Raw genomic sequence first — 27,204 nt, forward strand, 5'->3', positions numbered from 1 at the left:
CGAGTGCTCACCATCCCGCCCGCCTGCCCGCGCAAACCGCCCCCACCCGCTCTGTTCGCCGCGCTCCCTGGGACAGGTTTTTAACCAATCAGGGCTGGTGCCGCTGCTCCTGGCTCCGCCCCGTGTGAGTCAGCTGCTCGCTCTCGTCAGCTGAGCTGCCGGCTCCCGGGCAGGTCCCGTCGAGGACTTGAGGCTCCCTCGGTGGCTCTTGCTGCTCTGAGTTGAGGCTCCTGGACGCTGAGCTCCCCCCCGCTCCGGTGTTGAAGGCGTCCTCTCTCGAGCTGCTCACCTCAGCAATTCATAAGAAAATTCAGGGAGTGATAATTACAGGTCACCAGGCTGACACTGGTCCCAGAAAGCAGAGATTAGTTACTTGCAACAGAAACAAGATGAAAAACTTTAATGGAGCATCCCAGAACTAAAGGCAATAAATTGACAAGAGGTCTACCCTGCAGCACTGGAGAAATGGGTCTCCAAAGAATGGTGGTTTGAAGCCTCCATGGTACCCTTCTGGACATGTGAATTCTGAAAAGCCATCAAGTCAGAAGAATTTGAGGGGTCTCATTCCAGCCCCTAGGAGTCAGAATCAGGTGGCAATTTCCTGCAGCCAGTGGTTTTGCCTCCCAAACCTGGAAGTGCAGCAGACAGTGCTGATTTCAGCTGAAGGTAAATTGCCACAGTTAGTGGATCTCTGAATTCTGAAACTCATTTGCAAAAGCAGCGTGAAAGCAGCTGCACAAGGTACATAACATGTAACAGATACACATCAGACCCATGGCAATGGTAAAAAAGGAAAAAGCAGACACTAGAGACATGGTGCACACAGCCAGGCCAGTTCATTCACAACCCACCTCTGCTGGTTTGGAGTGATGGCGTTTCCCTGGCTTTTCACATCAAAGCATTAAACTCTGGAGCTGTTCAAACACCAAGTAGCAAAGCCACTGTCACTCAACACATTGCCTTTCCTTTAAAATCTCACAGAGAAATATCACCTCCTTGAAGGGGTCACTTTGTTGTACTGTTCCATGCACAAGAGGCAAAGTACATGAGCACATTTTATGCCCAGAAGTCTGCTGAGCTTGACATGAGACTGTATCTCCAAGGTCTATTAGTAAATACAAAACCATGCATTTCCTCGTTGGATGTTAACAGTCAGCTGGTCAGCAAATCAGCCTGTTAATGATCTCAGGGCACCAGTAAAAAAACCATAAATCATACTCTCAGCCTATGGCACCTTATAAAGAACTCATTGCTTCTTACCCCAAATTACAACATCATGCAGGGGAAGGGTGTAAATCAATTCTGGGGACATCAGTGTTTCTGTTCCATGCTGCTATGAAGCTGTGAGCCTGTATGTGATTATCTGTCATGCGTGCATGTGCATTCACATGTGTACAGACATCACCACCATAGGGGCAACCTTTCCAAAAGGAAACAGAGAAGAAACTGAGAACCTGGCTTAGGTTTGCCAGAAAGTTCCCACCCTATTGAACTCAGAAAAAAACAACTGCACAGGGTGTGAAGGCTGTTTACATCACCATTCTCATAAACTTTTTTTCTGTATGTTAGTCTTGTTTTGCTGTAGGCGCAGCTTCCCAAGGATGGCTGCACAGGCAGGCAGGAAGAACAACCATGCTAGTGGTAGCAGGCCATCAGCACAATGACACAAAGCTACAGGACTCCTCAGCCCTGATACCGCGCCCTGGATCCTCATACCTGCACTTCTAATATACACAGGCCAGATGCAACTTTCAAGGCTTATACAGCAATGCTGATGGAAATGACAAACTTGCCTTCAGTTAGCCAACTGAACAAATGCAAGAGAATGGAGCTTTGCTTCAGAAAGCACAACTGCTTATGAGAAGTCTGATGTATCAGAGAAATTGTGTAGCTCTGTGTTATGACTTTTTTTTTGTAAAATGTCCTTAGTCAGCAATGCAAGCCTGGGTAATCATTGTTAAAAGCATTCCATTATGGGACTGCCGCTCTAGGACATATGGGTGTTATCTACAAACAGCAAATGTGCATTAATAAAGACTAGTTTATACATCACAGATATTGACAAGCTCCATGCAGAGCAGCTACACGAACTCTCTGTCACCAAGCAGGATTTTGAGTTGATGACATACAGCTAAATTCTGAAAGCCATACAAAGACTAAGAATTTATTTTTTTCTACAGTACTGTGCTCCACGGGGCCTCTGTGTGTTCATTTAAGTGAATCCTAAGGCAATGTGCTTGTTGATAGGATTTGCTGTCTTCTCATAGTAAATATTTTGCCCTCATCTACTCATTTTTCCGCCCCTGATTGTCTTGAAGCACTATTTTTCAGCTGATATCAGATTCCAAACTGTATATATGTGTTTTGAATTACATTTCTCTTCTCTTGTCTCAGTTCCCTTGATGCCTTTAATTCATGCAGGGATCAATTCATGCTCCACAGACACAGCTGGCTTGTTGGGTACCCAACAAATCCCTAAGTGAGCGTAAAGGAACAGCAGTCACAGCAGTCAAGCAAGCTTCCCTGCAACTGCTCCAAGAGCAGTTTGAACCTGAGCAACTGGGCTGCCAATTCTATGCATACCTGCTGATTTTAGCTCAGTATCCTCTGTGTAGTCATTGCTATCTGGAGGAAAACTGATCCTGCCCAAGATAATTTTGGTGCAATGAAGACATCAAGTTCTGCCCCATCTGGTGGTTTCATACAAATTCTGAGAGCACACAGGAAACCTTCAGAGACTTCAGGAAATCTTTGTACAATGACGAATACAGATATTGGTAAGTTATCTTCAGGTGCACTTGCTCTTCTAGAATTTGGCAAGTGAGTTGATTATTTCTTCAAAGAAAGATTTCAGGGGGTTGGACTAGATGACCTTTAAAGGTCCCTTCCAATCCAAATTATTGTATGATTTAAAGACAGAATTTCACAGAATTGCACCTCAACAATTGTGGTCATTCCAAAGCTACCAAAAGAATCACAGCTTATTTTCTTCATTTTCACTCATCCTTAGGCTTTTGTACCAGTCTCAAACCATTTGCAGCCTGGCCTAGGGGAATTTTCAAGACCAGATACTGACAAAATCCCATCACATGGAAATTCCTGCACAAAAAAATTCAGCAGGTAAACCTGAAGACAACAATCTGAGCACCTAACAATCTTACTGTAGTTGTTATTTGCCTTTCAGTTCTCTTTATCCCACACTAAATCTCTGAAATTTCCCACAGCTCTTCCACAAAGAACTAGATTCTGCAGAGTCATGTTCCCTTGACAGCTGTTCAGGTGAAGCTGGTCCTGCCTTCTAGGACACACTCACCCTGTAACATAGATGCAAAGATTCTGTCCCTTGATTTCCAGTGATCCCCTTGGTTATATAAATCTCTTTTTCTGTTTGCAGTTACAGTGACCTGTTGTAGGAAAAAGTCATTTCTGCATATTTTTCTCTCATGTTTGAATATCCTCTGTCTCATTGTAGCTCTTGCATCTGAGTTATCACCAGCTTTGGGTTAATGGGGATTATATACAATCTTACGTGTAAACCTTGAGCTGTGAGTCATTCATATGCTAAAGCCTCTATTGCTCCCATCTCCTGAGGGCTGCAGAGAAATCACTCCTGGACAAGCTACAACCTAATTACATATTGTCTTGCTGGACTAACCCTATTCCTTCTACATTGATTTTGTCACTGCTAACTGAAGGGAACTTCGTGACCATTTGCATTTTTAAATAGGTCAGTATGTGTGTGTCTGGGAGAACGGTAAATAAATGTTCATTAAGTAAAACAGCTCATTTTTTTTTCTGGATTGTGAAAAAGATATAAAAAGGCTGTTCTTTCCAATAATAAGCTTCGAAACCTCATCCATTTCCTCCCATTGTTTTCAAAGTCATTAAATAGAATAACTGATTGTCCATTTCTCCAGAATACCTCAGTCTTTGTCTGTTTAATGTCTGCCTTTCACATATTCCTGCTGCCTGTGAGACATATAATGGAATTCCCACTGCTCCACTTCTCCTCAAGACTAATGATCATGCTCTCCTCACATCCCAGGGAGCATCACAGTAACTTGCTTTTTGCCTTCATTTACTCCCCTCACTCCCATTTTTTTTTGCCATGAAATTTTTGCACTTACACATTCTCTGTATATGAAGTCTCGTCCAACCAAAGTCCCTCAAAAGTCTTTCAATCACCTGCTCTGTGAGATCCCGTAAGTAAACACCTTTCCCCAATTGCAAAGGGAGGATAATCAAGAGGCAGAGACTAAGTGGCCCCAAATGAGTCTTCAATAGAACTAGGAATACCCTACTGTGCTGTCCTCCACTACTGAACCAGATTAGCTCTCTCACTTTCTCATGAAATAAGTAAGACAATGAAAAAATTTTAATGAAGCTACAGGGGACACAGCCTGCTTCTCTGATTCTTTTACCTACAGGTTGAGAAAACATAGGCCATCTAGAGTACCTTCTTTATCTCCCAAGAATCCTGACCACCAGATCTCACAAAGGTTTGAACCATCGCTTTTGACAGAGCCATAGACCCCTTAGAAACAACGTGCAACAACAGACTCGGCCAGCTCAGTGACACGTACTCACAATTGCAGGGGTCCTCATGCTTTCCTTGTTTGCTAGCAAATACCGAAAACACAAACCTTCCCTATCTCTGTCCCTTCAAGACATTTCTGCAGTATGTGCATCCCCTAAAGGTAATGTTACTGTCTGCGAAACATAACTCATACCAGACAAGCAACTGTAGCTAGCTACAGAACACACTGATAGTTCTGGTATTTCAAGTGGTAGAACATAATACAGAAGTAAGTTTGTTAAACGTATGCAATTTCCATATCACCAAAAATGCTTTACTTCCCAAAACCCTTTGTCTCTTTTACTCCTTTCTCCTCAGGGAGAAAAAGGATCTAACTGCTGGCTGATGTTCTCTTTGATAAGTTCCCTCATAAGAAAATGAAGAATCAGCAAATTCAGCTTCTAGACGATTAGAGTGTTAGTCAAAGGTGGGATTCAGATTATATACAAATTTGTATACTACCCAGCAGAGTTTTGTGAAAGGTGAATCAGTTATTGATTATGCTATGCTCTTCCGGGAGAGCGTACAACCTTCTAAACCCTGGGACAAAACTGGAACACGGAGATACTATGGTTGGTAACTGCTGAAAGTTCACAAGGACTAAGGGTGAAGAACCTGTATCACAAGTCATTAACAAAGATCGCAATATTTCTCATCTCACTTTTGCTTTTATCATTTGTAGGCAGAGAAGTGACACTCCCTGAATGTTCAGGAAGGCTGAGGGCTAGAAGATGAAATTCACATGGGATTCACGCACAGTGTTACGGGATCACAGGGACAAGCTGTTGGCTCTTAACCTATGCACACATTAGGCCTTTCCATGCTGGCCTGCCTGAGACCAAAGAATAAAGTTCTTCCCCTTACTCCTAATTTTTAGTAAGTAAAGGCTCCCTAAGCATTCCAATATAGCTGCTATAGCTCTTGTGCAAAGCCAGCATGGTATAGGGGACTATACACCACTACTTCATATGAATATTTGTCATTTGACTATTTGCATTAGCAGGCTGGAGAAGGAATTCTCTTACATCCAAGCCATTTAAAACTCCAATAATTGGGTACTACAACCATTTTACCTTATTTTACCTAGCATTATGTCTGATCCACATGCCTCAGGAAAACATATCTGCACCACAGCTGTACAGCTCCTCAGGAGCTTGTGCTCCCTTCATGCATTGTCTCAGACAGCAGATAGAAAACGTTTCTAGTTATACTCTACATTGGAGGTATTTTTGTTTTCTGTTTAGTATCTGGACAGCCACAAGATTCACTCCCTTCCAGAAGAAAATGAAATGACAGTTATTACTGCTTATTACTGTACATCAAAATAGGAAGAAAAATAGGGAAGAAAAACAATCCTTTGGTTTGATACATTGAAAGCAGCATTAAATACATTTCTATAGTCAACCTACCAGCTCCACTGTAGACTTCTGAGAGGTGAGGCACCAGAAGAACAGGATTCATTTTACTGTGTCTAAACCACTCTGACTTCACCAAGTTATTTGGAAGAGAAAGCAGATTAATTTCTGTCCCACTTAAATCACTGAATTAGAATAAGTTTGTGCAGAGAGAAAGTCAGATGAGTGAAGGGCCTATTTTAAGCCCCTCAGCTCACAGATGCACTAAAATTATGTCTGGTCTGTAAAAACGAGAGGAAAGGATAGGGTGCCTAGTTTTTGTTTAGTTATTCCGTTTTCATAAATGCTAGTACCACTCTGAAACAGTAAATCTGGGGGAAAGGTGGGGGAGAAAGTTGGAGGGCACACTAATCTTTCCAGTTATCAATATTTGCTACATGGAAAAATACGGTCAAACTTCTAGCTGTGTTCAAAAGTTTTCCAAGTAACTTTCTTGCACAATATGGTATCTCTGCCTCTATGCCAAATTTTTATGCACAGTTCAGTGTGGTTTTTCATCCTTTGGGAAAGGCAAGAATGGCTAAAAATTACAGCCTTGACTTTTTAATAGATCTATTTTAGTTCTTTATAACAGATTATGACAGTATTACAAAAGAAAAATTCACCAATTCTGGTTTCATTCATTTTCCTTAGCATGTGGTAATCCTTTCTCTAAGATTTTCAGGTTCAACAATTATGAGAAGAGCCCAAACTGGTGCAAAGCTTCTCCCAAAGCTGCCTTCAAAACAGTGCACAGAAATGCTATATACATAAATTCCACCACCTAGAAAGACAAACTCTTGAAGAAGTCAATGCTATCTTCATTTACTAGCACCATTCCAGTGGTGGGTTTAATAAAGAAAGCTGTTCTTTTCTATGCAGTGGTTCTTCAAAGAATTCAGAAACGCAAGCCTGGGTGGGCCTCCAGTTCCTTGCTAGTGCTGGGAACATTTTTTTAATTTTTTTTATTTTTTTTTTTAATAACCTTTGTAACCTGCATCTCAAAAGAGGGAGGAGAAAAACCTGGAAATTTTCTACATCTGATACTTGTTAGATGTTGCCATGCACATAATTCTCCATTATGCACCTAATGCCGCACTAGTACCAAGAGATGAAGAATGACGACAAAATTTAAAAGGAAACAAAGCTTAAAGTTTGGTGGAAATGAGTTTTTCTCTGTCACAAACCAACAGCTTAAGTTAACTGCTTATTTCACTGGCATGGTCAGTGGTGGCATGGTCAGTGGTGGCATGGTTAAATGAAACCAAACTCACCCCTTAACTTATAAACACAACACGAATATCTACCAGTATATTTGCCAGTTTAACAAAATGCAAGACCAAACTCTCCTTCCCAGATTACCCCAACCCACCTGAGATCATGACGGAACTTCTCATTTCCCTTGTACCATCTAACTTATGGTAGAGGCCAGCAACTTCATCCTAAGAGCAGGATCTGCTATGGTAAGCAACATGGCAAACACAGAGCATAAAGCTGGGCCCTGTCTGCAAAAATCACAGCCTAAATAACTTTTCCAATCTTCCACAGATGATGGTGAATTTCCTTCCTTGTTTTCTAATTCTAAAGACCCTGCACCAATACCAAACAGACAATCCTGCCAAAACCAAAATATCAGGAAAGTTAGCAAGCAGAAAATCTACCCTGGCAACTGAGAGACTGCAGTGCAGCACAATAATCTCTTCACAGAGGAAGTGTTTTGATGGTATCCGTCATACTTTCATGCCACATTGTAAGGAGAGAGGTAGAGCGGTGCTTCCAGAGTTCTCCAAACATGTTGACATCATACTGTTGACCTGACAATTAATTTGAAGCCAATATAGTAGCACATGAATCACAAGTCTTAATTACGTAACATTTTGGAAGTTATCTTCCACTACTTCCATGACATTTTCACAACTGTTCAAGAGCACAAATTGGGTTTCTGAAAAATGAATGAGACAAGACTTGAGAACTGTGTTATAGAGTCAGCAGACTCACTATTCAGTGAAAGAGCAACCAAGTTCATGAATAGAACAGATACAGCCTGGTTACTTACAGATTCCTGGTATGGTGTTACTGGAAGTGCCTCATTCTTCCTCTATGGCTCCCTAAACCAGTATTTTGCCCTTTCTGTGGAGTAGTTGCCCCAGCTCCCTCCCATATTAATTATGCTTCCTGGTATGATACACCTCTGGATTCTTTCCACCTCCCAAAGTCCATGCTGCAAAGTATGTTTTTTCTAGTCTGCATTTCTCTTTCAACTGAGGAAAAGAAGACAACCTGCAGACTAAGCAACACATGATACTGACAATGTGTCATGATAATTAGCCTGCCAGCTGGTATTCCTCAGCTGCCAAGCCAGCCAAAAAGGGACAACAGGCTGAACTCTATTCTTCTCCCTTTCACCTCTTCCCAGCATTAACTTCCATAAACATCTTTTAAAATATAATACTGAAATCACTGCCTCTCCATCAAAGGTGACTGCTACTGCCCAATGAGTTAAAGAGCTATCAGAGCAGTAGATTAACAGAAAGACACAGACAACAATCACAAGCTTTGATGTCTCAGCAAACAAGGCTAACCATGGTTACTGTCTCATATTATTAGCACCCAAAGAGCTTTCCAGAGAGGCATTCCTTCCAGGGGAAAAATAAGATAAATCAGCAAGATATAACAAAATCACAGCCATTATCTTTTCTTTTTTTAGACACTTGGATAATTTCTCTTGTTAGGAAGTACAGGACAAGGGATGTTCTGTTGCTTACAAGAAAACAAATTTGCATGGCATTTCCTACATGTCTGCTTTTGAAATAGACAACTAGCTGCTCTTCTGCTTCTGAAGACTGGCCAGTATTGCAATTCAGAACAAGCAATCTCAATGTAATTAGCAAGTAACCACATCAGACTTCATAACTGAAAATGTGAACTTAGACTATATGAAAGATCTCTTCCAGCTACTCAGTAAGAACCTGAAAGCAGACCCCTGGCCAAAAAAAAAAGGGTAAAATCAGGCTGCTATCTGATACACACTCAGTAAGATGTATCACAGGCTTTTGATGACTGATAGATGCAGAAGGCTGGGCAGAATGAAAGATGCTTGCCTTCTAAGAATTTGCTTTCACTTACTTTGTGTCATAAATTCCCATTCCCTTCTTCAGTACTAGCAACTCAGTTACCATACTGAGCCTAGATGTGCTGTACAGGTAACAAGATCTATGAAATTATACTCCATGAACTAAATCTTTACTGCTTGACAGAAGCAAAACTCTCTAAAAATATGGTCAACTGTTTCAAAAGAGACAGAAAGCCCTAATCCTTATTTTGATTTGTGAAGTAATTCTATATCCTGTCAGGTCCAGGTCCTGACCAAGACTTTTCATGATCTCTGCCAAAATGGTAAAAATTATTTTATTGGGGTGTTGTACAGTTTAGAGTTTGAAAAGGATAGAACAAGTAATCACACCCGGCTTCTATAGAGGGATTTTGCTATTCAGTGTTTGCATTGTATGCACAGAAAAGGCGCTTTTGATAGATTCTCTTAGGTACTGCATAGATAGCTAATAATCTGATTTTAACAAACATGGTTTGAAGAAGACAACAGCAAATTTTTTTAATGTTTTATTCATTAAAAAAAAAACAAACATAAAAAACCTCAGCCAGTGTTATACTCTGTAAATTGGCCTTGAAAGACATTCAAAACAATGGACTGGCCAAATACCTCTTATTTACAGCTAAGAAAAAATATCTTCCAGTGGCACCTCTAAAGACCTGGAAAGATCACTTATTCCCTGATATATGTATTTGAGAAACCCTTTCAAAGCCAGCATGAACTCAGTCAAGACATGATCTACTGTGAGGTGGTTGCAACTAGATGACCTTAAGGTCCTTTCTAACCAAAACCATTCTGTGATTCTATGATGGAAGAGAGGAGAGAGCAGGTCACAGTCTAGGGAGAGAGGGCCTAAAAACAATCGCTCTTTCCTACACAGGAGCTGCTGTTCAGTATAAAGTGCAGATATTCCAGACTATTTTTTAACTCTTTTTTTTTCTGTTTTATGACCTTAATGTAATTTTGCACAGTATGTTTATACATTTGCAATAATGAATGAACATTTTAAATGAATGAATCTGATTGTAACAAATAAGCATCTGAGAAGGTGTCATTAGTGTATCTCCAGATCTGTATTCTTATTTAAGTATCTGGCTACTTTGGATTACTCTGTGTAGACAGCACTCCATTTTGGTTACCAGTATAACTATTAGCAGTTACCTATCACAGGTGTCAGTATACAGCAATAAAAAACGAATCCCAGCATACGCAACTGGGCAATGTATGCATAAAGGGACAGAGACTGTTCAGCTGAGCTGACAGGATGGAGAACTGTAGAAAGAGATGTAATTACTGTGCTTTGAATTCTGTTGCATATTTCAAACTATTACTTTGTGACCCCCAGGCCTAGATTTTTTTCCCATAAGCCTTTGTGCATATTTTTGCTCTGTTTCTTTAATAGGAAAAAAGCATGAAAATAGAGACTTTTTCCCCTTCTGTAACAATAATGCTATGGAGTTACCTCCACTACAGATTCAGCATTACCTGGTAACATCACTGATATTTTTGTCTCCCTTCCCAGGCAATGTAACAAGAATTTCAGTCACCAGTGCAGACTGTCATGAAATTTAGCAGTGTTTAGCTGAAAGCAATATAAAGGATAAGGTAAACTCAGTGTTTAACTAAACTAATAAACAGAAAATAAATAAGAAAAAAAAAGAAAAAAAGGAAATGCCTTAAAGGTATCACTACTTCACAAATACTTCAGATTATTTCAATCTTCTGTTTTTCTATCTTCTGTTCTAGATTTGAAAAGTCAGATGACATTTTTACCAACTGGAATTTTCTCTGGAACTTCTGCTCTCATTGGAGAAAATAAAGATGGATAAACTGTCTTCTCATTAGTGTGTTTAGTGCCCCATCTCATAGGGAGATCTCTTCCAAAACTTTGCTTGTATAGGCACCATATATCACCCACTCACATCATGTCCAGCTGCAAACAGAAGAAACAGATTTGGAAGAAGTAGCACTGAATTCAAGTTATTTCTTATGTGTTCAGCACTTAGAAAACAAAGCAAATTTGGAAATCCTTGTTGTATAACATAAATGGACTGCACAGAAATTAATACTATGCATCTATAAAGTACAAAACCAAACCTAAAACCCCTCATCTTCACATAATCATATGTGCAATTTAAAGATTTAAAAAAATTAGTTCAAAAGTAGAAATCTGTTTACTATTGAAGCTTCTTTAAAACTGTCTACACCATCAGCTTAAGCCTTGGAGACAGATTTGTAATGACTCAGCCTGTAAAAACCAGCTTAAATATTTATTAAAAAAACCCTCCTGAAATCCTTAAATTTCAGGCAGCCTATGGAGAGAAAGCTGAGAAGATTAAAACATCTTTTTAAAAATTACTTTCAATTTTCAACCCACATAAATAGCGGTTCTAGATCTACAAGCTTTTTTAAATGCTATTGTAGTAAATTATAACAATCTGCTATCAAATGAGCAGCCTTACTAGCTCTTTTGAAACACACTAGAGGACACATTTAACCTATATAAACACCCAGGTTACTATATAACATAGTATTTGCCATCATGAAATTACACACCTGGTTATGTTTTACAATAGCAAATAAGTAATTCCATGTGGCTCTTTTCTGACTCAATTCCTTAGATGTTTTTTCTAAGCCATGCACATCTACTGCTTTAAGAAACACTCGCTCTCACTGCATCTTTCAGTTACAGTTTAATTCTAAAGACACATAATGACTTTACGGTACTCACCAAATCATCAACATCACCACCTTCATCTGTGGGAGGCAGATTTTCACTTTTCTTTTCTTTTGGAGCCAAGAACTGAAAATAAAAATATATTTATATGATATTGGCAAAACTCGGGCCCTTAATGTTAATGTCCCCTTTATATTTCAAAACAAATCCACCTGTAATTAAGAATTATGAAGGAAGTTTGTTCTGCTTTCCACTCTCCAAAATAATTTTGAACTACAAGAAATTCCTTAAGACTTGCTTTTAAAGGATTTTATGTTGAAGTGTATTGGAAAACAGACAAAAAGATACGGTTCTTCAGACAACTTATGGTTAAGCTGTAGAACACACTGCAATAAGGATGCTGCAAATATTAGTACCTAGTCTCATGGAAAGATGGGGAAAGTTCATAGAAAATAAATCCTCTGTACTAAGTCCACAGAAACAACCTCAAGCATGGGAAGTACTGGAGACATCAGTGTCTGCAGCCTGGGACTGTACACTTCTCCTTACCCATCTGTTATTATCCATTGTCAAACATGGGATTCTGGGCTAGATGGAAATTTTGTCCATTACAGTATGGCTATGTTTGTGTTCTCACAGAAGGTAATTTTAAAAGTAATATTATTTAATATTACGTGCAGCTACAAAATACTAAAGGACAGCAAACGGCATCCTCAGTGGTGAGGCGCTGGAACAGGCTGCCCAAAGAAGCAGTAAATGCTCCATCCCTGGCAGTCTTCAAGGCCAGGCTGGACAGAGCCTTGGGTGACATGGTCTAGGGTGAAGCATCCCTGCCTATGGTAGGGGGGTTGGAACTAGATGATCTTTACAACCCTAACTATTCTGTGATTCTATGAATGCCAGTTGTTATAATTAGAAAATTCAGTATGTAAAATTCTACTGCTACAGTTGCTGATACAACTCACCATATGCCCTTCACTTACAATATGACATCCATAAACATAAGATAAAGGTAAATTGCTCAGATAGTATAACAACTGAAATCAAACATACAGACAATATCTGAAGTACAACTACCTCTGAATTATTTTTCTCTTAGCCTAAAATAGTGTGGGGCGAAAATATCTGGAATGGTAGAAAAAAATCACCAAAACAAATATTTGAGTCTTACTTTAAAAGTATCCAGTTGTTTACAAATTTTAGTTATGGTCTCTTTATGATAAAATCATACATTATCTTTTTCTTATTAAAATGCACCAGAATAAGTACACAGAGCCAAGAACAACCCTGCTGCAGATAAAAAGATGGCACTGAAAACTGAGGAGGAAGAAAAACAATAGTCCATGACTTTGAGTTCCATCATCCTTAATTCAGAAACAACTTCACTCTAATGCTAGATGATGAAAGAGAACAGCTACTTAGAAAATAACTACATTAATCAGGCTATAAATACCTGCTTAGAGTCTATGTTTATCTTTTTGTAAACAGCAGGCTCCTGAAAGCAAACTACTGTTTACCTGAGAACTCTGATTGTAACTGCCACGGAGGCTGTGTAAAAGGCCATGGGATCCCTATCAGAGCACTATCAATCTCAGAGACAATACATTGTAAAAAGCTTAGATATTATTTGACTTAAATAAAACATTCAGATCCTTTTCTAGAGCAATACTGACAGCTTTAGGCAAGGGCTAAAACACTGAGAAGTTACCAGCTGCATCCCATTTGTGGGAAAGTACCAGATATCCACTAGGATGAAAAGCAAATACATTGCTTTTGGTGAACATGAAAGGCAGAGGAAGTGGACAACCCCCGCCAAGTTGACTCACTGCCCAAAGATCAGACCACTCCTACATCTTCAACAGCAACATCCAAGACGGATGTAGAAATGTAGAAAGCTTATTTCTACAACAGACAACACTCATAATTTGCACTCAGCATGTTAAAACATCATATAGATTTTGCAGCTGAAGAAAAAAAATAAAAATGAGAAGATGACAGGGCCAGAGGAAATCAGAATTCCAACATGCTGTATGTCTGTGTATCTATCACCTTTAGTGAATGGTATCACCTTCATTATAAAAAACAACCAAACTGTTTTTGCAATCTACTACAGACCGAGGAAAAATGCTGGCTTACTCCAAGAATAAGTAGTCTTCCAGCTTCTGAAGTGAAAAGTCATATGAACCCTCAACAGACAACGGCAAATCAGGGTTCTGGTTTTGGATCTGGAAAGTGCATGGTAAGGTGGTTACCTATCAAGTAAGTGGCATTGCCAACTGCCTAGTCCTCAGAGATTAACTCATTTATTCTGAAAGTTAGGCTAACTGCTGTGTTAGAGAACACTGTTGCAGAGCTGATTTCATGCATCCTCTCTTACTCCACTATTTTAAAGGGAAGTTATGGCTGCTGTAGGATCTTCAATCAACCACAAAAGAATTTCCTGCTTTGCAACACCTGGCTGACTGTAGGATGATGTTAAACAGAAAAGCAATTTTGAAGTCAGTCTACAAATGCTTTGCTTCAGCTTAGCCTGGCAGCTGTAAATCTAGTCCATGGTACTCTAATTTGTACTGCATTCTTCTGCAGGAACAGTATTTTTTCAGTCACTTCAAGGTCACAGTTAAGACAACAGTATACTGTAAGGTCTTCATAGCTAGTAGATATTTCCTTATGGAATAGTGGCTATTTCACATAGCATTAGCACATTTTGAGCACCAATGGTAGTTTCAGACTAGAAAGTTCTCAACAAAAGTACTGTCTTATGAAGTTTCCAAGTAAATTCATACCATTTGGAATACACAACTGAAACTCTTCAAAACAACCACTGGGGAAAAAAGCTCTATACAATTACGTGTGATGAGAAACAGCCAGTAGGTCCTTCATGTCTACAAATAACATCATATTCTGTCATTTGTACCCTGCAGATGTGCTTAGCTTTCTAGTCTCTTAGTTTGTTAGCTTTTCATTTTCATGACATTTCTGTGCCTCTTTCACCTTGAGGTAAATTGTTACAACAGATGAAAAAAGCAGTTTCTAAAATACAACCTTTTACCCACTCATTAATTCACTCATGGAGAACCTACTTCTACCCTTTCCGGTTATTGCTAATGTAAAGCCTGGAAGCTGCCAAAATCAGTGTGGCATCTTTTAGAAAAGCTGCTTCTCTGCAAAGTGCTTAGTGATTTTAGCCACAGGTTTACCTTCGGGGTCTGTAATACAAGGACCTTCTTTCTCCTAAACTATTTAAAATCATGGCTAGCAGCCTGATACAAAAACGCCTGTATTACCATCGCCACAAAAATACAGTTTTTGACAGCAACTCTGAATTCTGCTTTCTTTGAAACAGAAGTCAACATTCTGCCTGTTAGAATTCATTCCTTTATAACTCTGACATCCTTCATTCATCACTGCAGTTACTGAAGTGTCATATTCCTGTAGAAATAATACCTGCAAATACTCCAAACCTTTTGTTTCTGAAAGGATCTTACATCATCACCAATAATAATACCAGCATCATCTATGATGTCCATCAATCCATAAGAGCTCCATAAAGTGGAAAATACTGGTATCATCACACGGTGAAAATTAGCCACAACAATTATATATTGCTAGAGTTCACAACACCTTAAGACAAAAAAGCATCCCAATTTTTGAACTCATGTAACAACGAGATCGTGGTTCTTTCTATGAAGCTCAAATAGTAATCTTGCATATACAAATAGTCTGTTACTGTTCCACTGAGTTCCTAGAGTTCCTATTCTTCGTAGAGGATATTTTCAAATAATGATATCATTACATACTACTTTCTAAAGCTCAATTAAAGTAAAATGCTGTGGGACATGCCAGGGAATTAAATGTAACTCTGAATTGGGGCAATTTCAACTGTGTGGCAAAAGACCACTCTTCTTCCTTCATATGGATCCTGTTTCATTCACCTAAAGATTCATCCACGTAAGAAAGAATCTTCTATTCCACAGCAAAAACTCTATACAAATAGTTGCTCATTAAAAAAAAAAAGATACCTTTTCAGCCTCTTCACTAGTCACTGAACTTTCCTTTGCTTCATCTTTAGTGATCAAAGAAATTCTGTCTAAAAAAGAAAAAAAAGAGATATAAAAATATCATTAGAAGGCTTACCAAAACCATACTTAATGTTAGAAAAAAAAACATCTTCCAAATTCCAACTTCTGAACGTGTCAGCAGAAGCAAAAAAAAAAAAAATACTGCTCAAAGGAAAATATGACTTGCATAAATGAGTCAACTATCATATAAACTATGATACAAAAATAAATTAATGAGCATATTCATAAGATTGTGGAAGTACCCATTTAGGAAACTGCTAATATTATGACAATCAAACTAATGAGACACTGAAATCATAGATCATAGATGAAACGCTGAAAATCTATCAGAAATTACACTTTTAGTCATTCACAGCATGCTCTTAGGTCCTTAGAAAAATTAACTCCTAACATACAAACACTTATGCTGTGATTACCTACACTCTAACTACCAAAGTGCTGGTCCTGCCCCTATTTTACTCCTTGGTTGTGCCAGCACCACTACCCTGTGCAGTGACCTCTGAAAGAACAAACTAAAAAAAAAAAAAATCTTAATTACTTTTTACCCCAATAGTTTTTCTTCAGTTTAGCTCATCACTTGGCTACACAAATGCCTGTGCCTCAATAAAGAAGCTGCAGGTGTGAGAGCAAAGAAAAGTCGGTTCATAAAGGTTTCAGTAACAGCACAAATATAATGCCACCTTAATGGCCCCGCAGAACTACACGGCAGGATTTCATGAGACAAGCAAACTTGTCACAGATCTGCCTTGCTCTTGAGCCACTCACTTACTCACTCCCATCCTCTTTGGAGGATTGCAGTCACTCATGACAATGCCCAATGTATGCCACATTTGGAAGAAAAGAGGGGATGAGTCATCGGCAAGAAAAAGGGAAAACAGGACTTTTGCTTTTGGCAGCAGCAAATGAAAAGCTATTTCAGCTGCCTAGTGAAAGCAGCTAGATTATGCACAAAGCACCACAATTTTATCATCTTCTTACAAGACGATAATCTATTTTGTATGAAAATATCATCTCTGTATTTGTAATTCTGTTTTCTCAATAATATACTGCAGTTTTTTTACAAAATGTGGTTTGTAAAATTATTCTAGCATGGTTTTGGAAGATCCAGGTTTCCTACTTTCAAAGTTTATTGGTTTCTGTTTTTCAAATTTCTTCAGAGGTTCCCTCCAATACTTCTGAATATAACATTATTTCAGTGTGGTCTTGCGCTGTTTGTGTTGAGAAACAAATTCCCATCTCATAATTCGAGAAAGTTGGATGAAGTAGACATTACAGCGTGTCTACAGTTAATTACTTTTAAAAGTGTTATACAAAAGCATATATTTGCATTTTATAGCATGCACCTTTAAGAGATACAGCTGAGCAGTTAGATTTTCTTAGTACCGGTTCCAATTAAAAAGATTATGACGTAAAAGATTATTTTAGACCACCACGTTTTGTATTTGTGCAAGTGTTCCTTTATTTATCACTTGCATAGTCTCCGAATGCCTTTTAAACTGCACTGCCTTGTGTCTCCCAGTTTAATCATAGGTAGGTGTCACATTACTACATATTCTGTCCTTCAGGTTGCTTAAATACAAAAATGATCAGTGACATATTTCAATACTATCTATGCCTTTTTTGAAGCTTCATTTGGAAGAATCTTTTTATATCGGTGCTGCATGAGTTTTTTTCCATTTATTTTTGAATTTCAGCTGAAATCATATCTTCTTCTCCTTACTCTGTAAAATTTAATTTGTCTCTCTTCTTCCACAATTAATTTACCGTTTCAGCAAGACTTGGCAAGGCATTACGAACATTGCTGAAATATGAAACTATTAGTGTGAAAAAGGAAGTTGCAAAGTGAAAGATTATTTTGGGCTTTTTGTTTGTTCCTTTTAAACTAAACCCAGAGCCATCTGTTAAATAGTCCCATTGCTAAAAAGAAGTTTTCTCTTAGATAAAGGATAATAAACCAGAAAAATGCCATGCTACCTTGCATCATGATCTCCCAGAAATCAGCTAAGGCTTTATCTTCCACCTTTGATTTCAGGGCCTGCAGGAAATCATTAAAGCACTGCACTTTGGACAGCTGAAAAAAAATTACAGCAATGATAAACAAGAGATTAAAAATACTAAAGAGCACTGCAAACTTAATTCTTCACAAATGCATCTAACATGGTGAACACAAAAGTCATTACAGATTTTGGTTTTTATCTCTACCAAAACCAAGAGTTCTAAGGAAACGTGAACCACAAAAACTGCCTTTCAGAAGGCTAGAACGACCTTCTTGTAACTAGCTTTATTGAAGAACAAACTGGTAGGATTACTTTTTTTTCTTTTACAAGCATCAGAGAATAGGTTTTTTGTTTGTACTTTTAAAAGAAAACAAGCAAAAGCAAATAATACCAGAGAAGCTAGTCACCATTTTGGTAAGAAACATAAAATGCAAATATATTTCTAATCTTTCAAATAATGTAACAGATTTTAATTTTTTAATCACTTCTTTTGGCTGTAACAGATTATTAAGTTCCTAATACAGCAAATAGATTCATCATGTCTTTAATTTGAAAGATATGAGAGTTCTAACATATTACCTTCATAGCCTCCTCTCTGAAAACTCTGATACAATTGATCCCTTTCATGTAGTACTGAGAACCTTTATTTTCCAGGAACTGATCAATGCGGTTTATCAACTGCTGACTCACTGGAGAACAAAGAGAAATAAATAAATCAAAGAATGCACACTTTCAAAGCAAAATATATTTTTTCTTTTACATTTCTCTTTCTATTTCACAGGCATCTTTAAAGAGTTAATCATACCCCTACTGCCTCAAGCTACTTAAGTTGACAACTGTTATTTAAGCTACTGAAAACTACTTCAGCCTCTCTGGAAAATCTAAATATACTAGGAAGAAATGCAAGCATGGCCAAAGCAAAAGCCTTTCACTGAAACCCAAGATAAAAAGCACTGGCCTAGCTGGTTTGATAGAAAGTAAAACTAGAACACTTGGGATCCTAAACTGAGGGAGGTTATGTTCTACAACACAAGCATATCCCCATAGCATCCTTTGAAATACATGCATATTTCAATGAAAGTGTTAAATATACAATGAAGATGTAATAATGTCAAAACAACATCTGTAGGGTGATTACAATTATAGGAGAATACCTTCTTGCTACTGACATTAGAATATACCTTGTCTCTGTACAGGTAGTTTGATGACTTTTTATCCAGGCAATGCTGTTTATGATTATGGAGATAAGTATTATAAAATGTGCATGCCTGAGAGAGAGCAACAGAGGCAAACAACAAGACTTGTACCAACAAGAAGGGGAACACCAGATTCATCCTCACTGTTTAGCTCCTAAAAAGTAGGTAGCTGTAAAACACTGCAAATGTGACAAGTGAAAATGTCACTAAGAGCTTCTGCTCTTCTGATTTTAGTACTTTCTTTTCTTCATATTTAATTACAGGTGAAAAACTAAACAATTTTACCCTCTGGCAGACACCTCAGCCTGGGAAAAGACAACTGGGTGAAGGATACAACAGTGATCTATAAACTCAGAAGCACTGTGAAGACAGTGAAGGGAGTGATAGCCTTTCTCAAAACAAGAGTGAAGAACTGGGTTAAGAACATATGAAAAAAAAAAGAGTTCCTCTTCAAACAAAACCAGTTAACCTCTTTACCACAGACTGCTGCAGGATACTAGAAATTCTAACAGCTTAAAAAAATGCTTTAATTCTTTAATCAGGGAGATTAAAGGTGGTGTTGACACTGAGGAAGAAAATGCAGGAAAGGATTCTGGAGAAGTCACAGCATCTGCCTGTCCTGTTCTTGTACTGTTGAAGTTGGTTTACTACATTAGCAGAACCTTTAACCTTCTATAGGTTAAACCTACAGACCTTCTTAAGTTCAGAAGTTATGGGCATAGATATCACTGCAAGTACTTCAGCCATGGAAACATCAACATAGAAAATAATCTGCTAGAGTGATGGAAAAGACAAGGATAAGGAAACACACCAAGAAACAGACACTGTTTAAATATTGTATTCCACTCTGCTCACTATAAGCATACACAGCAATAACTGTTAGATTTATGTTCCATAAAATGCTTAACTGAATATGAAAAACAGCATCTCTGAGTGAAAAAGATGTGAAACAAGACATGCTTGATATTCTTTCCCACTAGCTTTTTACAGTTTCCAGAAAAGGAGGCGGATAATGGTTCTGTCCAACAGCAGCCATCACACAAGAACATGTCCAAAAGTGCCTGCTGCTCCAGAGGTGATCTGTTCATTCTTTTTATTTACTTTACCAGTAGCTGTCAAACTAAATTGAAGTCTCAGTACTTAAGCTCCCTGAATTACGTCAGTCCATTTTTTTCCATGGTTAACGATTTTCTCATTAAATGTTCTAATTTCTTAGGAATTGCACTAATAAAAGCAAGTCCTGCTGTTTTTTTCAGTGGTGCTGGTGGGTTTTTTTAAACACTGCCTTTTCATTGATGTGTTAAATTAAAACCCCAGGCACTACGAGAGTGCAATAAATGTCTTTATTGTCAGAATGATTCCAGCATACTGTTTGAAATTATCAGACACTCTACTTCTTCTTTTGCATTTAATTTTTTTAAATCCCTTTCCATTTGATCGCACTGGCAGGCATCAGAAGACTTCTTGCCACTGACTGTGAATGCCTCCTTTTGAAATCTGTTTTAAGAAATCAAAAAAAACCTTACATGTTTTAAGAGGCTCTGAGAGACTGTATGTAGGAAATGGGTTAAAGGCAACACTATTTTAAGTCAGTCTTCTAATGTCTTAAAACAGCTTGGTGAAAGCTGGGTCTGTCCACTGCTTAAGTGACAGGCAATAATCCATGAATCTAAAATAGATAAAATTCTTCTGATTAGATGATCAAATTATTTCAGGGGGCCAAAGACAATACTGAAGAAGGTAGATGAGGATTATAACTGGAAGTCCTCCAAAGTGGACCGTTTCTTTATGTTTCTAGGTCTGAGAACTTTGTTGATTTCCTGTTGCTTGTCATCTGCCTATTTCAGTGAATCGTTGGGTTTGGGTGCTGCAAAAAATAGATCTCCCTACTTTTTGGCATTTGCTGCATAAAGATCTCTATTAAACTAAACTGTGAATATTAAAATTAACTCTGATGTGCCCCAGACAAATCTCAGGCACTGGGTTTTTGAAGAGCAAGTCCAAGAACTACAAATGGACACCCTACTCAGGACACTATTGTGTAATACTAACTTTTTTTTTTTCTTCTCTCCGAGCATCCATCATCCCATAGACACCTTTAAGGAAGTGAACTAATGGACTTCTACATTTTACATAAACTGGAATTCCAGCACTCCTAATAACCACCCTGTTCTGCAGAACAACCCAGGAAATTTTAATCTTCTGCTTCCTCTTTCTACTGTACCTGATTGGTTAGAAAACAAGTATAGTGATTAAAGGCTGGAGAAGTACAGGGGAAAAAGATCTTTGAATACAACATCTTTTAGTTCTAACAGAATTTCTTTCGTCTCTGGCATTCAGATACATTCCCTATGCTAAAATACATTCACCAGTGCTGTTATTTCTCATGAAATATGCCATGAACAATTATATTCACTTCTTATCTCTGAATAGTTACAGCACAAAAGCTTAGTTATATTCTCATGTTTGTTCAGTTCAGTCCTTGTTCTTGATTACTACGCCATCCGGATTACAGAATAGTAATAGATAAAAACTGTATTAGAGTCCAAGTTCAATTACTTGGGGACTTTTTTTTTTCTTAAAAAAGAAAAAAATCAGGTTAAAAAAAACCAGTTCTTTCTGCAGATGCAAGACTCCTATTGTTGACTATCTTCTGATTTATCTGCTGGTGGTGGTATTGACTTATATTCATGGGCAGTGCTTAAAGTAAGAGTCACTGACAAATCAGTTAAATCACCTCATAATTAATTTTAAACTACTGCTCTGTAAGAATAATCTTTTTCTAAGTGAAAAGAAGAAAGAGAGTCTAAACTGAAAACTGCCCTAATTTTTAAGGACTTCCTGCATCTTTAAGCCAAGAAATAAGAATTTTAACATCAAGAGCTGCTGAACTACTCCAGTGTCCTATAAGGAGCTGTTCAGTTCTGCAATGCTGTCTCTAAATGACCTGTCGGTACGGACCAGAATGATTTAGACTGGACATCTGTAGGACATACAGCCCAAATCCCTGCTCAAACCAGGGTCTTTGTGAATCAGGTAGTTCAGTGCTCCACAGACTTGCGTTCCAAGTAGCTCCAAAGATGAAGAGTCTCTAAGTTCTCTGGGCCCCTCCTTCTGTGTTTGACTACCTTAATTCTGATTTCCACCCCCCACAAACATCTAATTCAAATTCTGTTTGTTGCAACTCAGAGCTCTGCATCTCACCCAATCACTATGCCCTTCAAAGACAAATCCGGCTTCATCTTCTCTGTGAAGCAGACGTACAGAAAACTTCAAAGTAATTTTATGTACTCAAATATTTGGTTTGCAAATATCCTTCTAATGACTGAATCATTTTCATCAAATCAGTCATTGCATTTGGCCTACCTAGCAGCAGAGCATGAATAGTCTCTGAAATACACAAAAACATCCAATAAGATAGAAATGCAGATGAACTGCAAATACATATGCCAACAAAACCTGAAACTAAATACTTTTAAAAAAAAAACCCACCACCAAATACCAAAACTATGTTAGGTCTAGAATAGTAGCTAACTATAAACATTTCTAGAGAAAATTAATGAATTATCATCCTTATTGCAACTAATAAATTCCCACTGCAATCTGTTACATGCAATTCTTTTATGCATACAAAGCATCCCGTGCAAAACCAATGTTTTACATTTTACTTAAGAAGCTATCTACATGCCACGGCAAAAGTGTGACACGTCAGGCACAACAGTATTTGCTGAAATGTACATGTGAAATTACTGACTCTTTATTTTTCTAGAAATGCCTTGTAATAAAAATATTAACAAGCTTGCTATAAATGACAGCTGGGTACAATTTGTCTCTGGACATTTACGTCCATAACTGTACAGCTGTCATTGCAGATTTCTCTCTTCATTGACAATCAGTACAATAAAAAAAAGCTCTTTCAACTACAGGACTTCAGACACCATGTTCTCAGATAGAAGTGCTGGAAGGTACAATGAAATCCAGCCTCTAAACTCACAAAATTTACAAACCAAAGAAAATACTATACATGTGCCAATATCTTTTTTACTTCCCATTAAGACAGCATATCTTTTACAGAAGCCTAGGAAAATACAGCACACAATATCAGACACCTGCTCTTCAGAAATGCAGACATGGATGGAAACCCATAAACAGTCCGACAGGATGAACTGATAGTCATGTGGCTACTCCTTTGGCATGACAAAGACGGCAAATACTCACCGCATTTGAGAACCGTTTTTGCAGCCACAGCAATGAAGAAACGCATTGTACACCCCAGGAGTAATAATTAGATTCTACTCAGGCAAACTAATCTATTTGATTTGCATTCATTGACAAAAATGTCAGCAGCTGTTATCAGAAAACTGCTCTTTGTGATGACTGTGCACTTGTAACCTGCTCAAAATAAGACCTGCATAAAATGACATCTCTCTGGCCATTAATGCAAATGAGAAAGATATCTGGAGGGGGAACACAATATTAGTTACATAAGCAAACAACATTAACCAGTAAGCTGACACCATCTCACACAATACATGATGTAAGCTGTAAGTAGGTCCCCTACTGCAATAAACTATACAGATGTCGATTCAAAACAAAGTTAATCACTGTTTCAGGAATTAAGCCATCAGTTTGAGAAAATCTAACCCTAAGACCCTTACCAATTTGAAACTCTCTGATTTTCTAAAAACAGACTATTTACACATTAGTGACCCAGTTCTCACTAACAGCAAATGCATTGTTTCTCCTGTGGGATGTAGCATCAGACTCAGGCTGTCTAACTTGCACTTAAGGCTTCTCCTGTGAATGGCACAAACCCTGATCATCAAATCCCAGTGAGGCTACTACATGAGATGCAGTGGTACTCATTTTGGTGATAAATATACCATCAGGAGTTCTGACAAACTGGTAAAAAAAAAAAAATTAAAAATCCCCTTGCTATACTTAGGTCTTGATAACTTCATTCCTTTTGGAGGGAGTCTTGCTGTGGACTGAAGAGAACATGTGTCATGAACCTGCAGCTTAATTAAGAAGCTGCTATACTGTCAATATTTGAAGTACAACTCTCCCTATTACTACAACTTCTCTAGCTACCAAAAATAACCCACCTCAACAAAACAATTGAACAATCTTTCTCCTCCATGTAGAGGGCGCCTCTGTTGCTGTTTTGTTTTAAACTGAGAATCTAAGCACTATTCAGTTTGGAAGACTACACTGGATGCTCTTTTTATACAAGAAAAGAGCAAAACAGGATGCAACCTAGTAGTTCTCCTGTCTGCATTGTGACATAAGAAATGTAACTTTTTTTTTTTCAACAAGCTATTTGGATGCCACAGATCATCCTTTCCTGCAAAGACATTTGACATTATGCATGTTCTAGCAGAGGAGGAAAAAAAAAAAAGTTTCATCATTAAATGTGATATAAAATTATACTTACCCCCCCCCCCAGAAACACCAAACAGTTTTAAGGTAGATTTTACTATTTACATAACCCGAATGCAATTCAGCAAGCCATTAAAAACAAGCCTGTAATGTTTTATGTACAAAGCTACCTAAAAGGTAGAAAGCAGAAAAAGGATTATGCAAAAGAAAAAGGTAATATGAAGAACGTGTTTCTATTTATAGTGGCTCTGTCTCTCTTTTTGAATGGGTGACTGCACTATATTCTGTCTAACTACACCTTATAATTACAGAACAGATCACACATAAAATCAGGTTGCTGAAAATTTCAGAAGCCATCCAAACATGTACTGCAGTTATCTCTAGCACAGCTACCAAGTGGACGTATTTAAGCACTCTTTCGAGTTAAACCATCTTTAAGGGTAATCACTTTACTTATTTCCGCCTTAAACCTTTCCTACATGATAAAATTACTTACCATAAAGTAGCCAACTGCTTCACAGTTTCTGTATAACATACTGTACAATGGGGTTTTTTAGTGCATCTTTACTGCATTTGAGAACACAATTCTCAAATGCTCAATGAGCAATTTCTTCTGGATCTAATACAAACTATAGGTAAAGAACTGGTTAACTGGCTTATAGGTCTGAACATTCTGGAGAGAAATAGCTATGTAGGCTTTAACAAAGTGTACTGCAAATCAATATACTACTTAATATGCTCCTGCAAGCTATATCTAAAAGGACCAAAGACCTTGTTGAAATAGCTAGCACCTCACTTCAGCACCTCTGCAAATCTTTTTCTTTCAAAAGAAATGCTACGTTAGTGGCTATTCGGTAGATGGGATTTACCTTGACACAACCTTCAAATTACCCTTTAAAAGAAAAAAGGACCCCATCCATCTTGTGCATTCTTTTTAAGATACCTTCGGATGACTTGTATCTCTGTATAGCTATTCCAGCAGGAAAATACCATACAAACAAATGGTAATTCTGTTGCATTTTCAGATTCAGGGCATGCAAGACAGTGGCTGACCTGTGCTTTGTATTCTTCCTTGCCTCTACTTGAAAACCCTGTCGTATTGCACACTGAGAATAGATTCATAGAATCATAGAATGGTTAGGGTTGGGAAGGACCTTAAGATCATCTAGTTCAACCCCCCCTGCCATGGGCAGGGAAACCTCCCACTAAACTATGTTGCCCAAGGCCCTGTTCAACCTGGCACACAGAGTCCATTCAGTGTGCACAGAATCACCTCTCATCTTTAGGAGTTACATACTATGTGTTCATTACACCCTAAAAGCACCCATGCATTCTTTTGCTCACAACATGAAATAAAAAATGATCTTTGCATGTAAAGATTTAAATCACAGGTATCAGATTCTTATTTCTTCATTGAACAGAGTAAGTAGCAGAAGACAGGTTTCTCACACTGTGCACAGCCAACAGGTTTCCACTTCAAGTCAGAAAGATCCTGTGAAGCTAGATGAGAAGCTGATACCCTTCATGGATCTGTAAGAAACACCTGAGGAGTTGGCTCAGATGCCTCAGTATAGCTGTTTAGTGCCATCTTACACAAACACGGGTATTCAAGACTTTCAAATGAGGAAGGCAAGTACTGACATGGGAATTCAGCAACACCTTTCTTTGGTAAGTAGCACTAGAAGCTAACCAGAAAACTCCAAAGCATCTCACATAGTACCAGAAATTTATGTTTAGACAAACTGCCTGAATTTACTGAACCCTGAAGATGCTACTAAACATAATTAAGATAGAAGTCATTTACCGTCTTTGAAGTCAGCATTTTCCTGCCTCACCAGAATTCGGAAATCTTCTGCTGGATTAATACTGCCAACCTACAAAAGGTCCGAAAAATGATACAGTCATCAGCCAATATCCATCTCTTTCTTCTTATGAGGCAACAAGGATCTTTATATTTCTGTTCAGAAGCTTTACACTTTTCTGTGTGCAGACTCATAGAAAGCAAGTCTTACAATGTATGTTAAGGCACAGTACTCCCAACAAAGGGTAGTTATGACACGAGCAAGATGAACTTACACTTACTACGCTGCACTGTTATAAGCCAAATGTGTTCTCTAGGGTTTAGAGGTCAGAAGCACAGTAATTCAGGTTACCTGCTAGTTCAGCTTTGTGACTTTCTGTAGCACAGACCTCTCCCTAATCTTGACAGGGGCTTAATGATGAATGGAAGCTCCCAGGCATGTGGCTACAGAATCACTGGTTTGCCACTCCAACGGGACACTCAAAATTAAAAGCTTGCACTCAATTCATTTATCCTTTCTGGCCCAGTCTGACATCTTAAAGTTGAAACTCTAAATGGGCATACAAATGGAGAAGCCTTTCAAAAGGACTAAAGGTAAAATATAAACACTTACTGAAAAATGGATGCAGTAATTTTAGGGAAAAAAATTATATTGCTTAAAATTTTCTTTCAAGAATGAAAATTCTCCCAAGTATAACTGAAACTTTTATGCTCAGCTGTCAAAATAATTTGTAGCTCTTTCAATAATCTTGCTTGGTCTGTTAGCATTTCATTTAAATCTAGAAATGACACTTTTCAGGAAATATCAGAATTCTGTATTAGGAATTCTGAATATTAAAATATTTTTAATTTTAAATATTTTTTAAAATCTGAATCATGCATTTTGAAGACCAACCTTAAAAGATAACACATTTAAAAACAGCAGAAGTTATCTCAATATTAAATCACACTTTTACTTCCAATACAAAGAATCAAGTAAAGGAAGGTGCACAG

General features: G+C 38.0%; 1 protein-coding gene across 3 annotated transcripts in view; it reads right to left on the reverse strand.

Annotated features, from left to right (window-relative positions):
• Positions 1-10,732: 10,732 nt before the first annotated feature.
• XRCC5 (X-ray repair cross complementing 5) overlaps positions 10,733-27,204 on the reverse strand; it is a 52,443-nt gene continuing 35,971 nt past the window's right edge. For 2 of the 3 annotated variants that reach the window (XM_057430337.1, XM_057430336.1), the window contains exons 16-21: positions 26,215-26,284; positions 18,415-18,524; positions 17,813-17,909; positions 15,779-15,846; positions 11,811-11,882; positions 10,733-11,012 (exon numbers count right to left, since the gene is read on the reverse strand). In XM_057430337.1, the coding sequence (XP_057286320.1) occupies positions 10,998-11,012; positions 11,811-11,882; positions 15,779-15,846; positions 17,813-17,909; positions 18,415-18,524; positions 26,215-26,284 (432 nt within the window). In that variant the 3' untranslated portion in view covers positions 10,733-10,997. Of the gene's footprint in view, positions 11,013-11,810; positions 11,883-15,778; positions 15,847-17,812; positions 17,910-18,414; positions 18,525-26,214; positions 26,285-26,483; positions 26,762-27,204 lie in introns of those variants that run through there. The other variant, XM_057430338.1, reaches the window with a different exon arrangement.

The sequence above is a fragment of the Pezoporus wallicus genome, unplaced genomic scaffold (assembly GCF_028554395.1).
Source record: "Pezoporus wallicus isolate ANWC-B61680 ecotype Strahan unplaced genomic scaffold, APGP_CSIRO_Pwel_v1 contig_5261, whole genome shotgun sequence".
In the NCBI taxonomy this organism is placed as follows: domain Eukaryota; kingdom Metazoa; phylum Chordata; class Aves; order Psittaciformes; family Psittacidae; genus Pezoporus; species Pezoporus wallicus.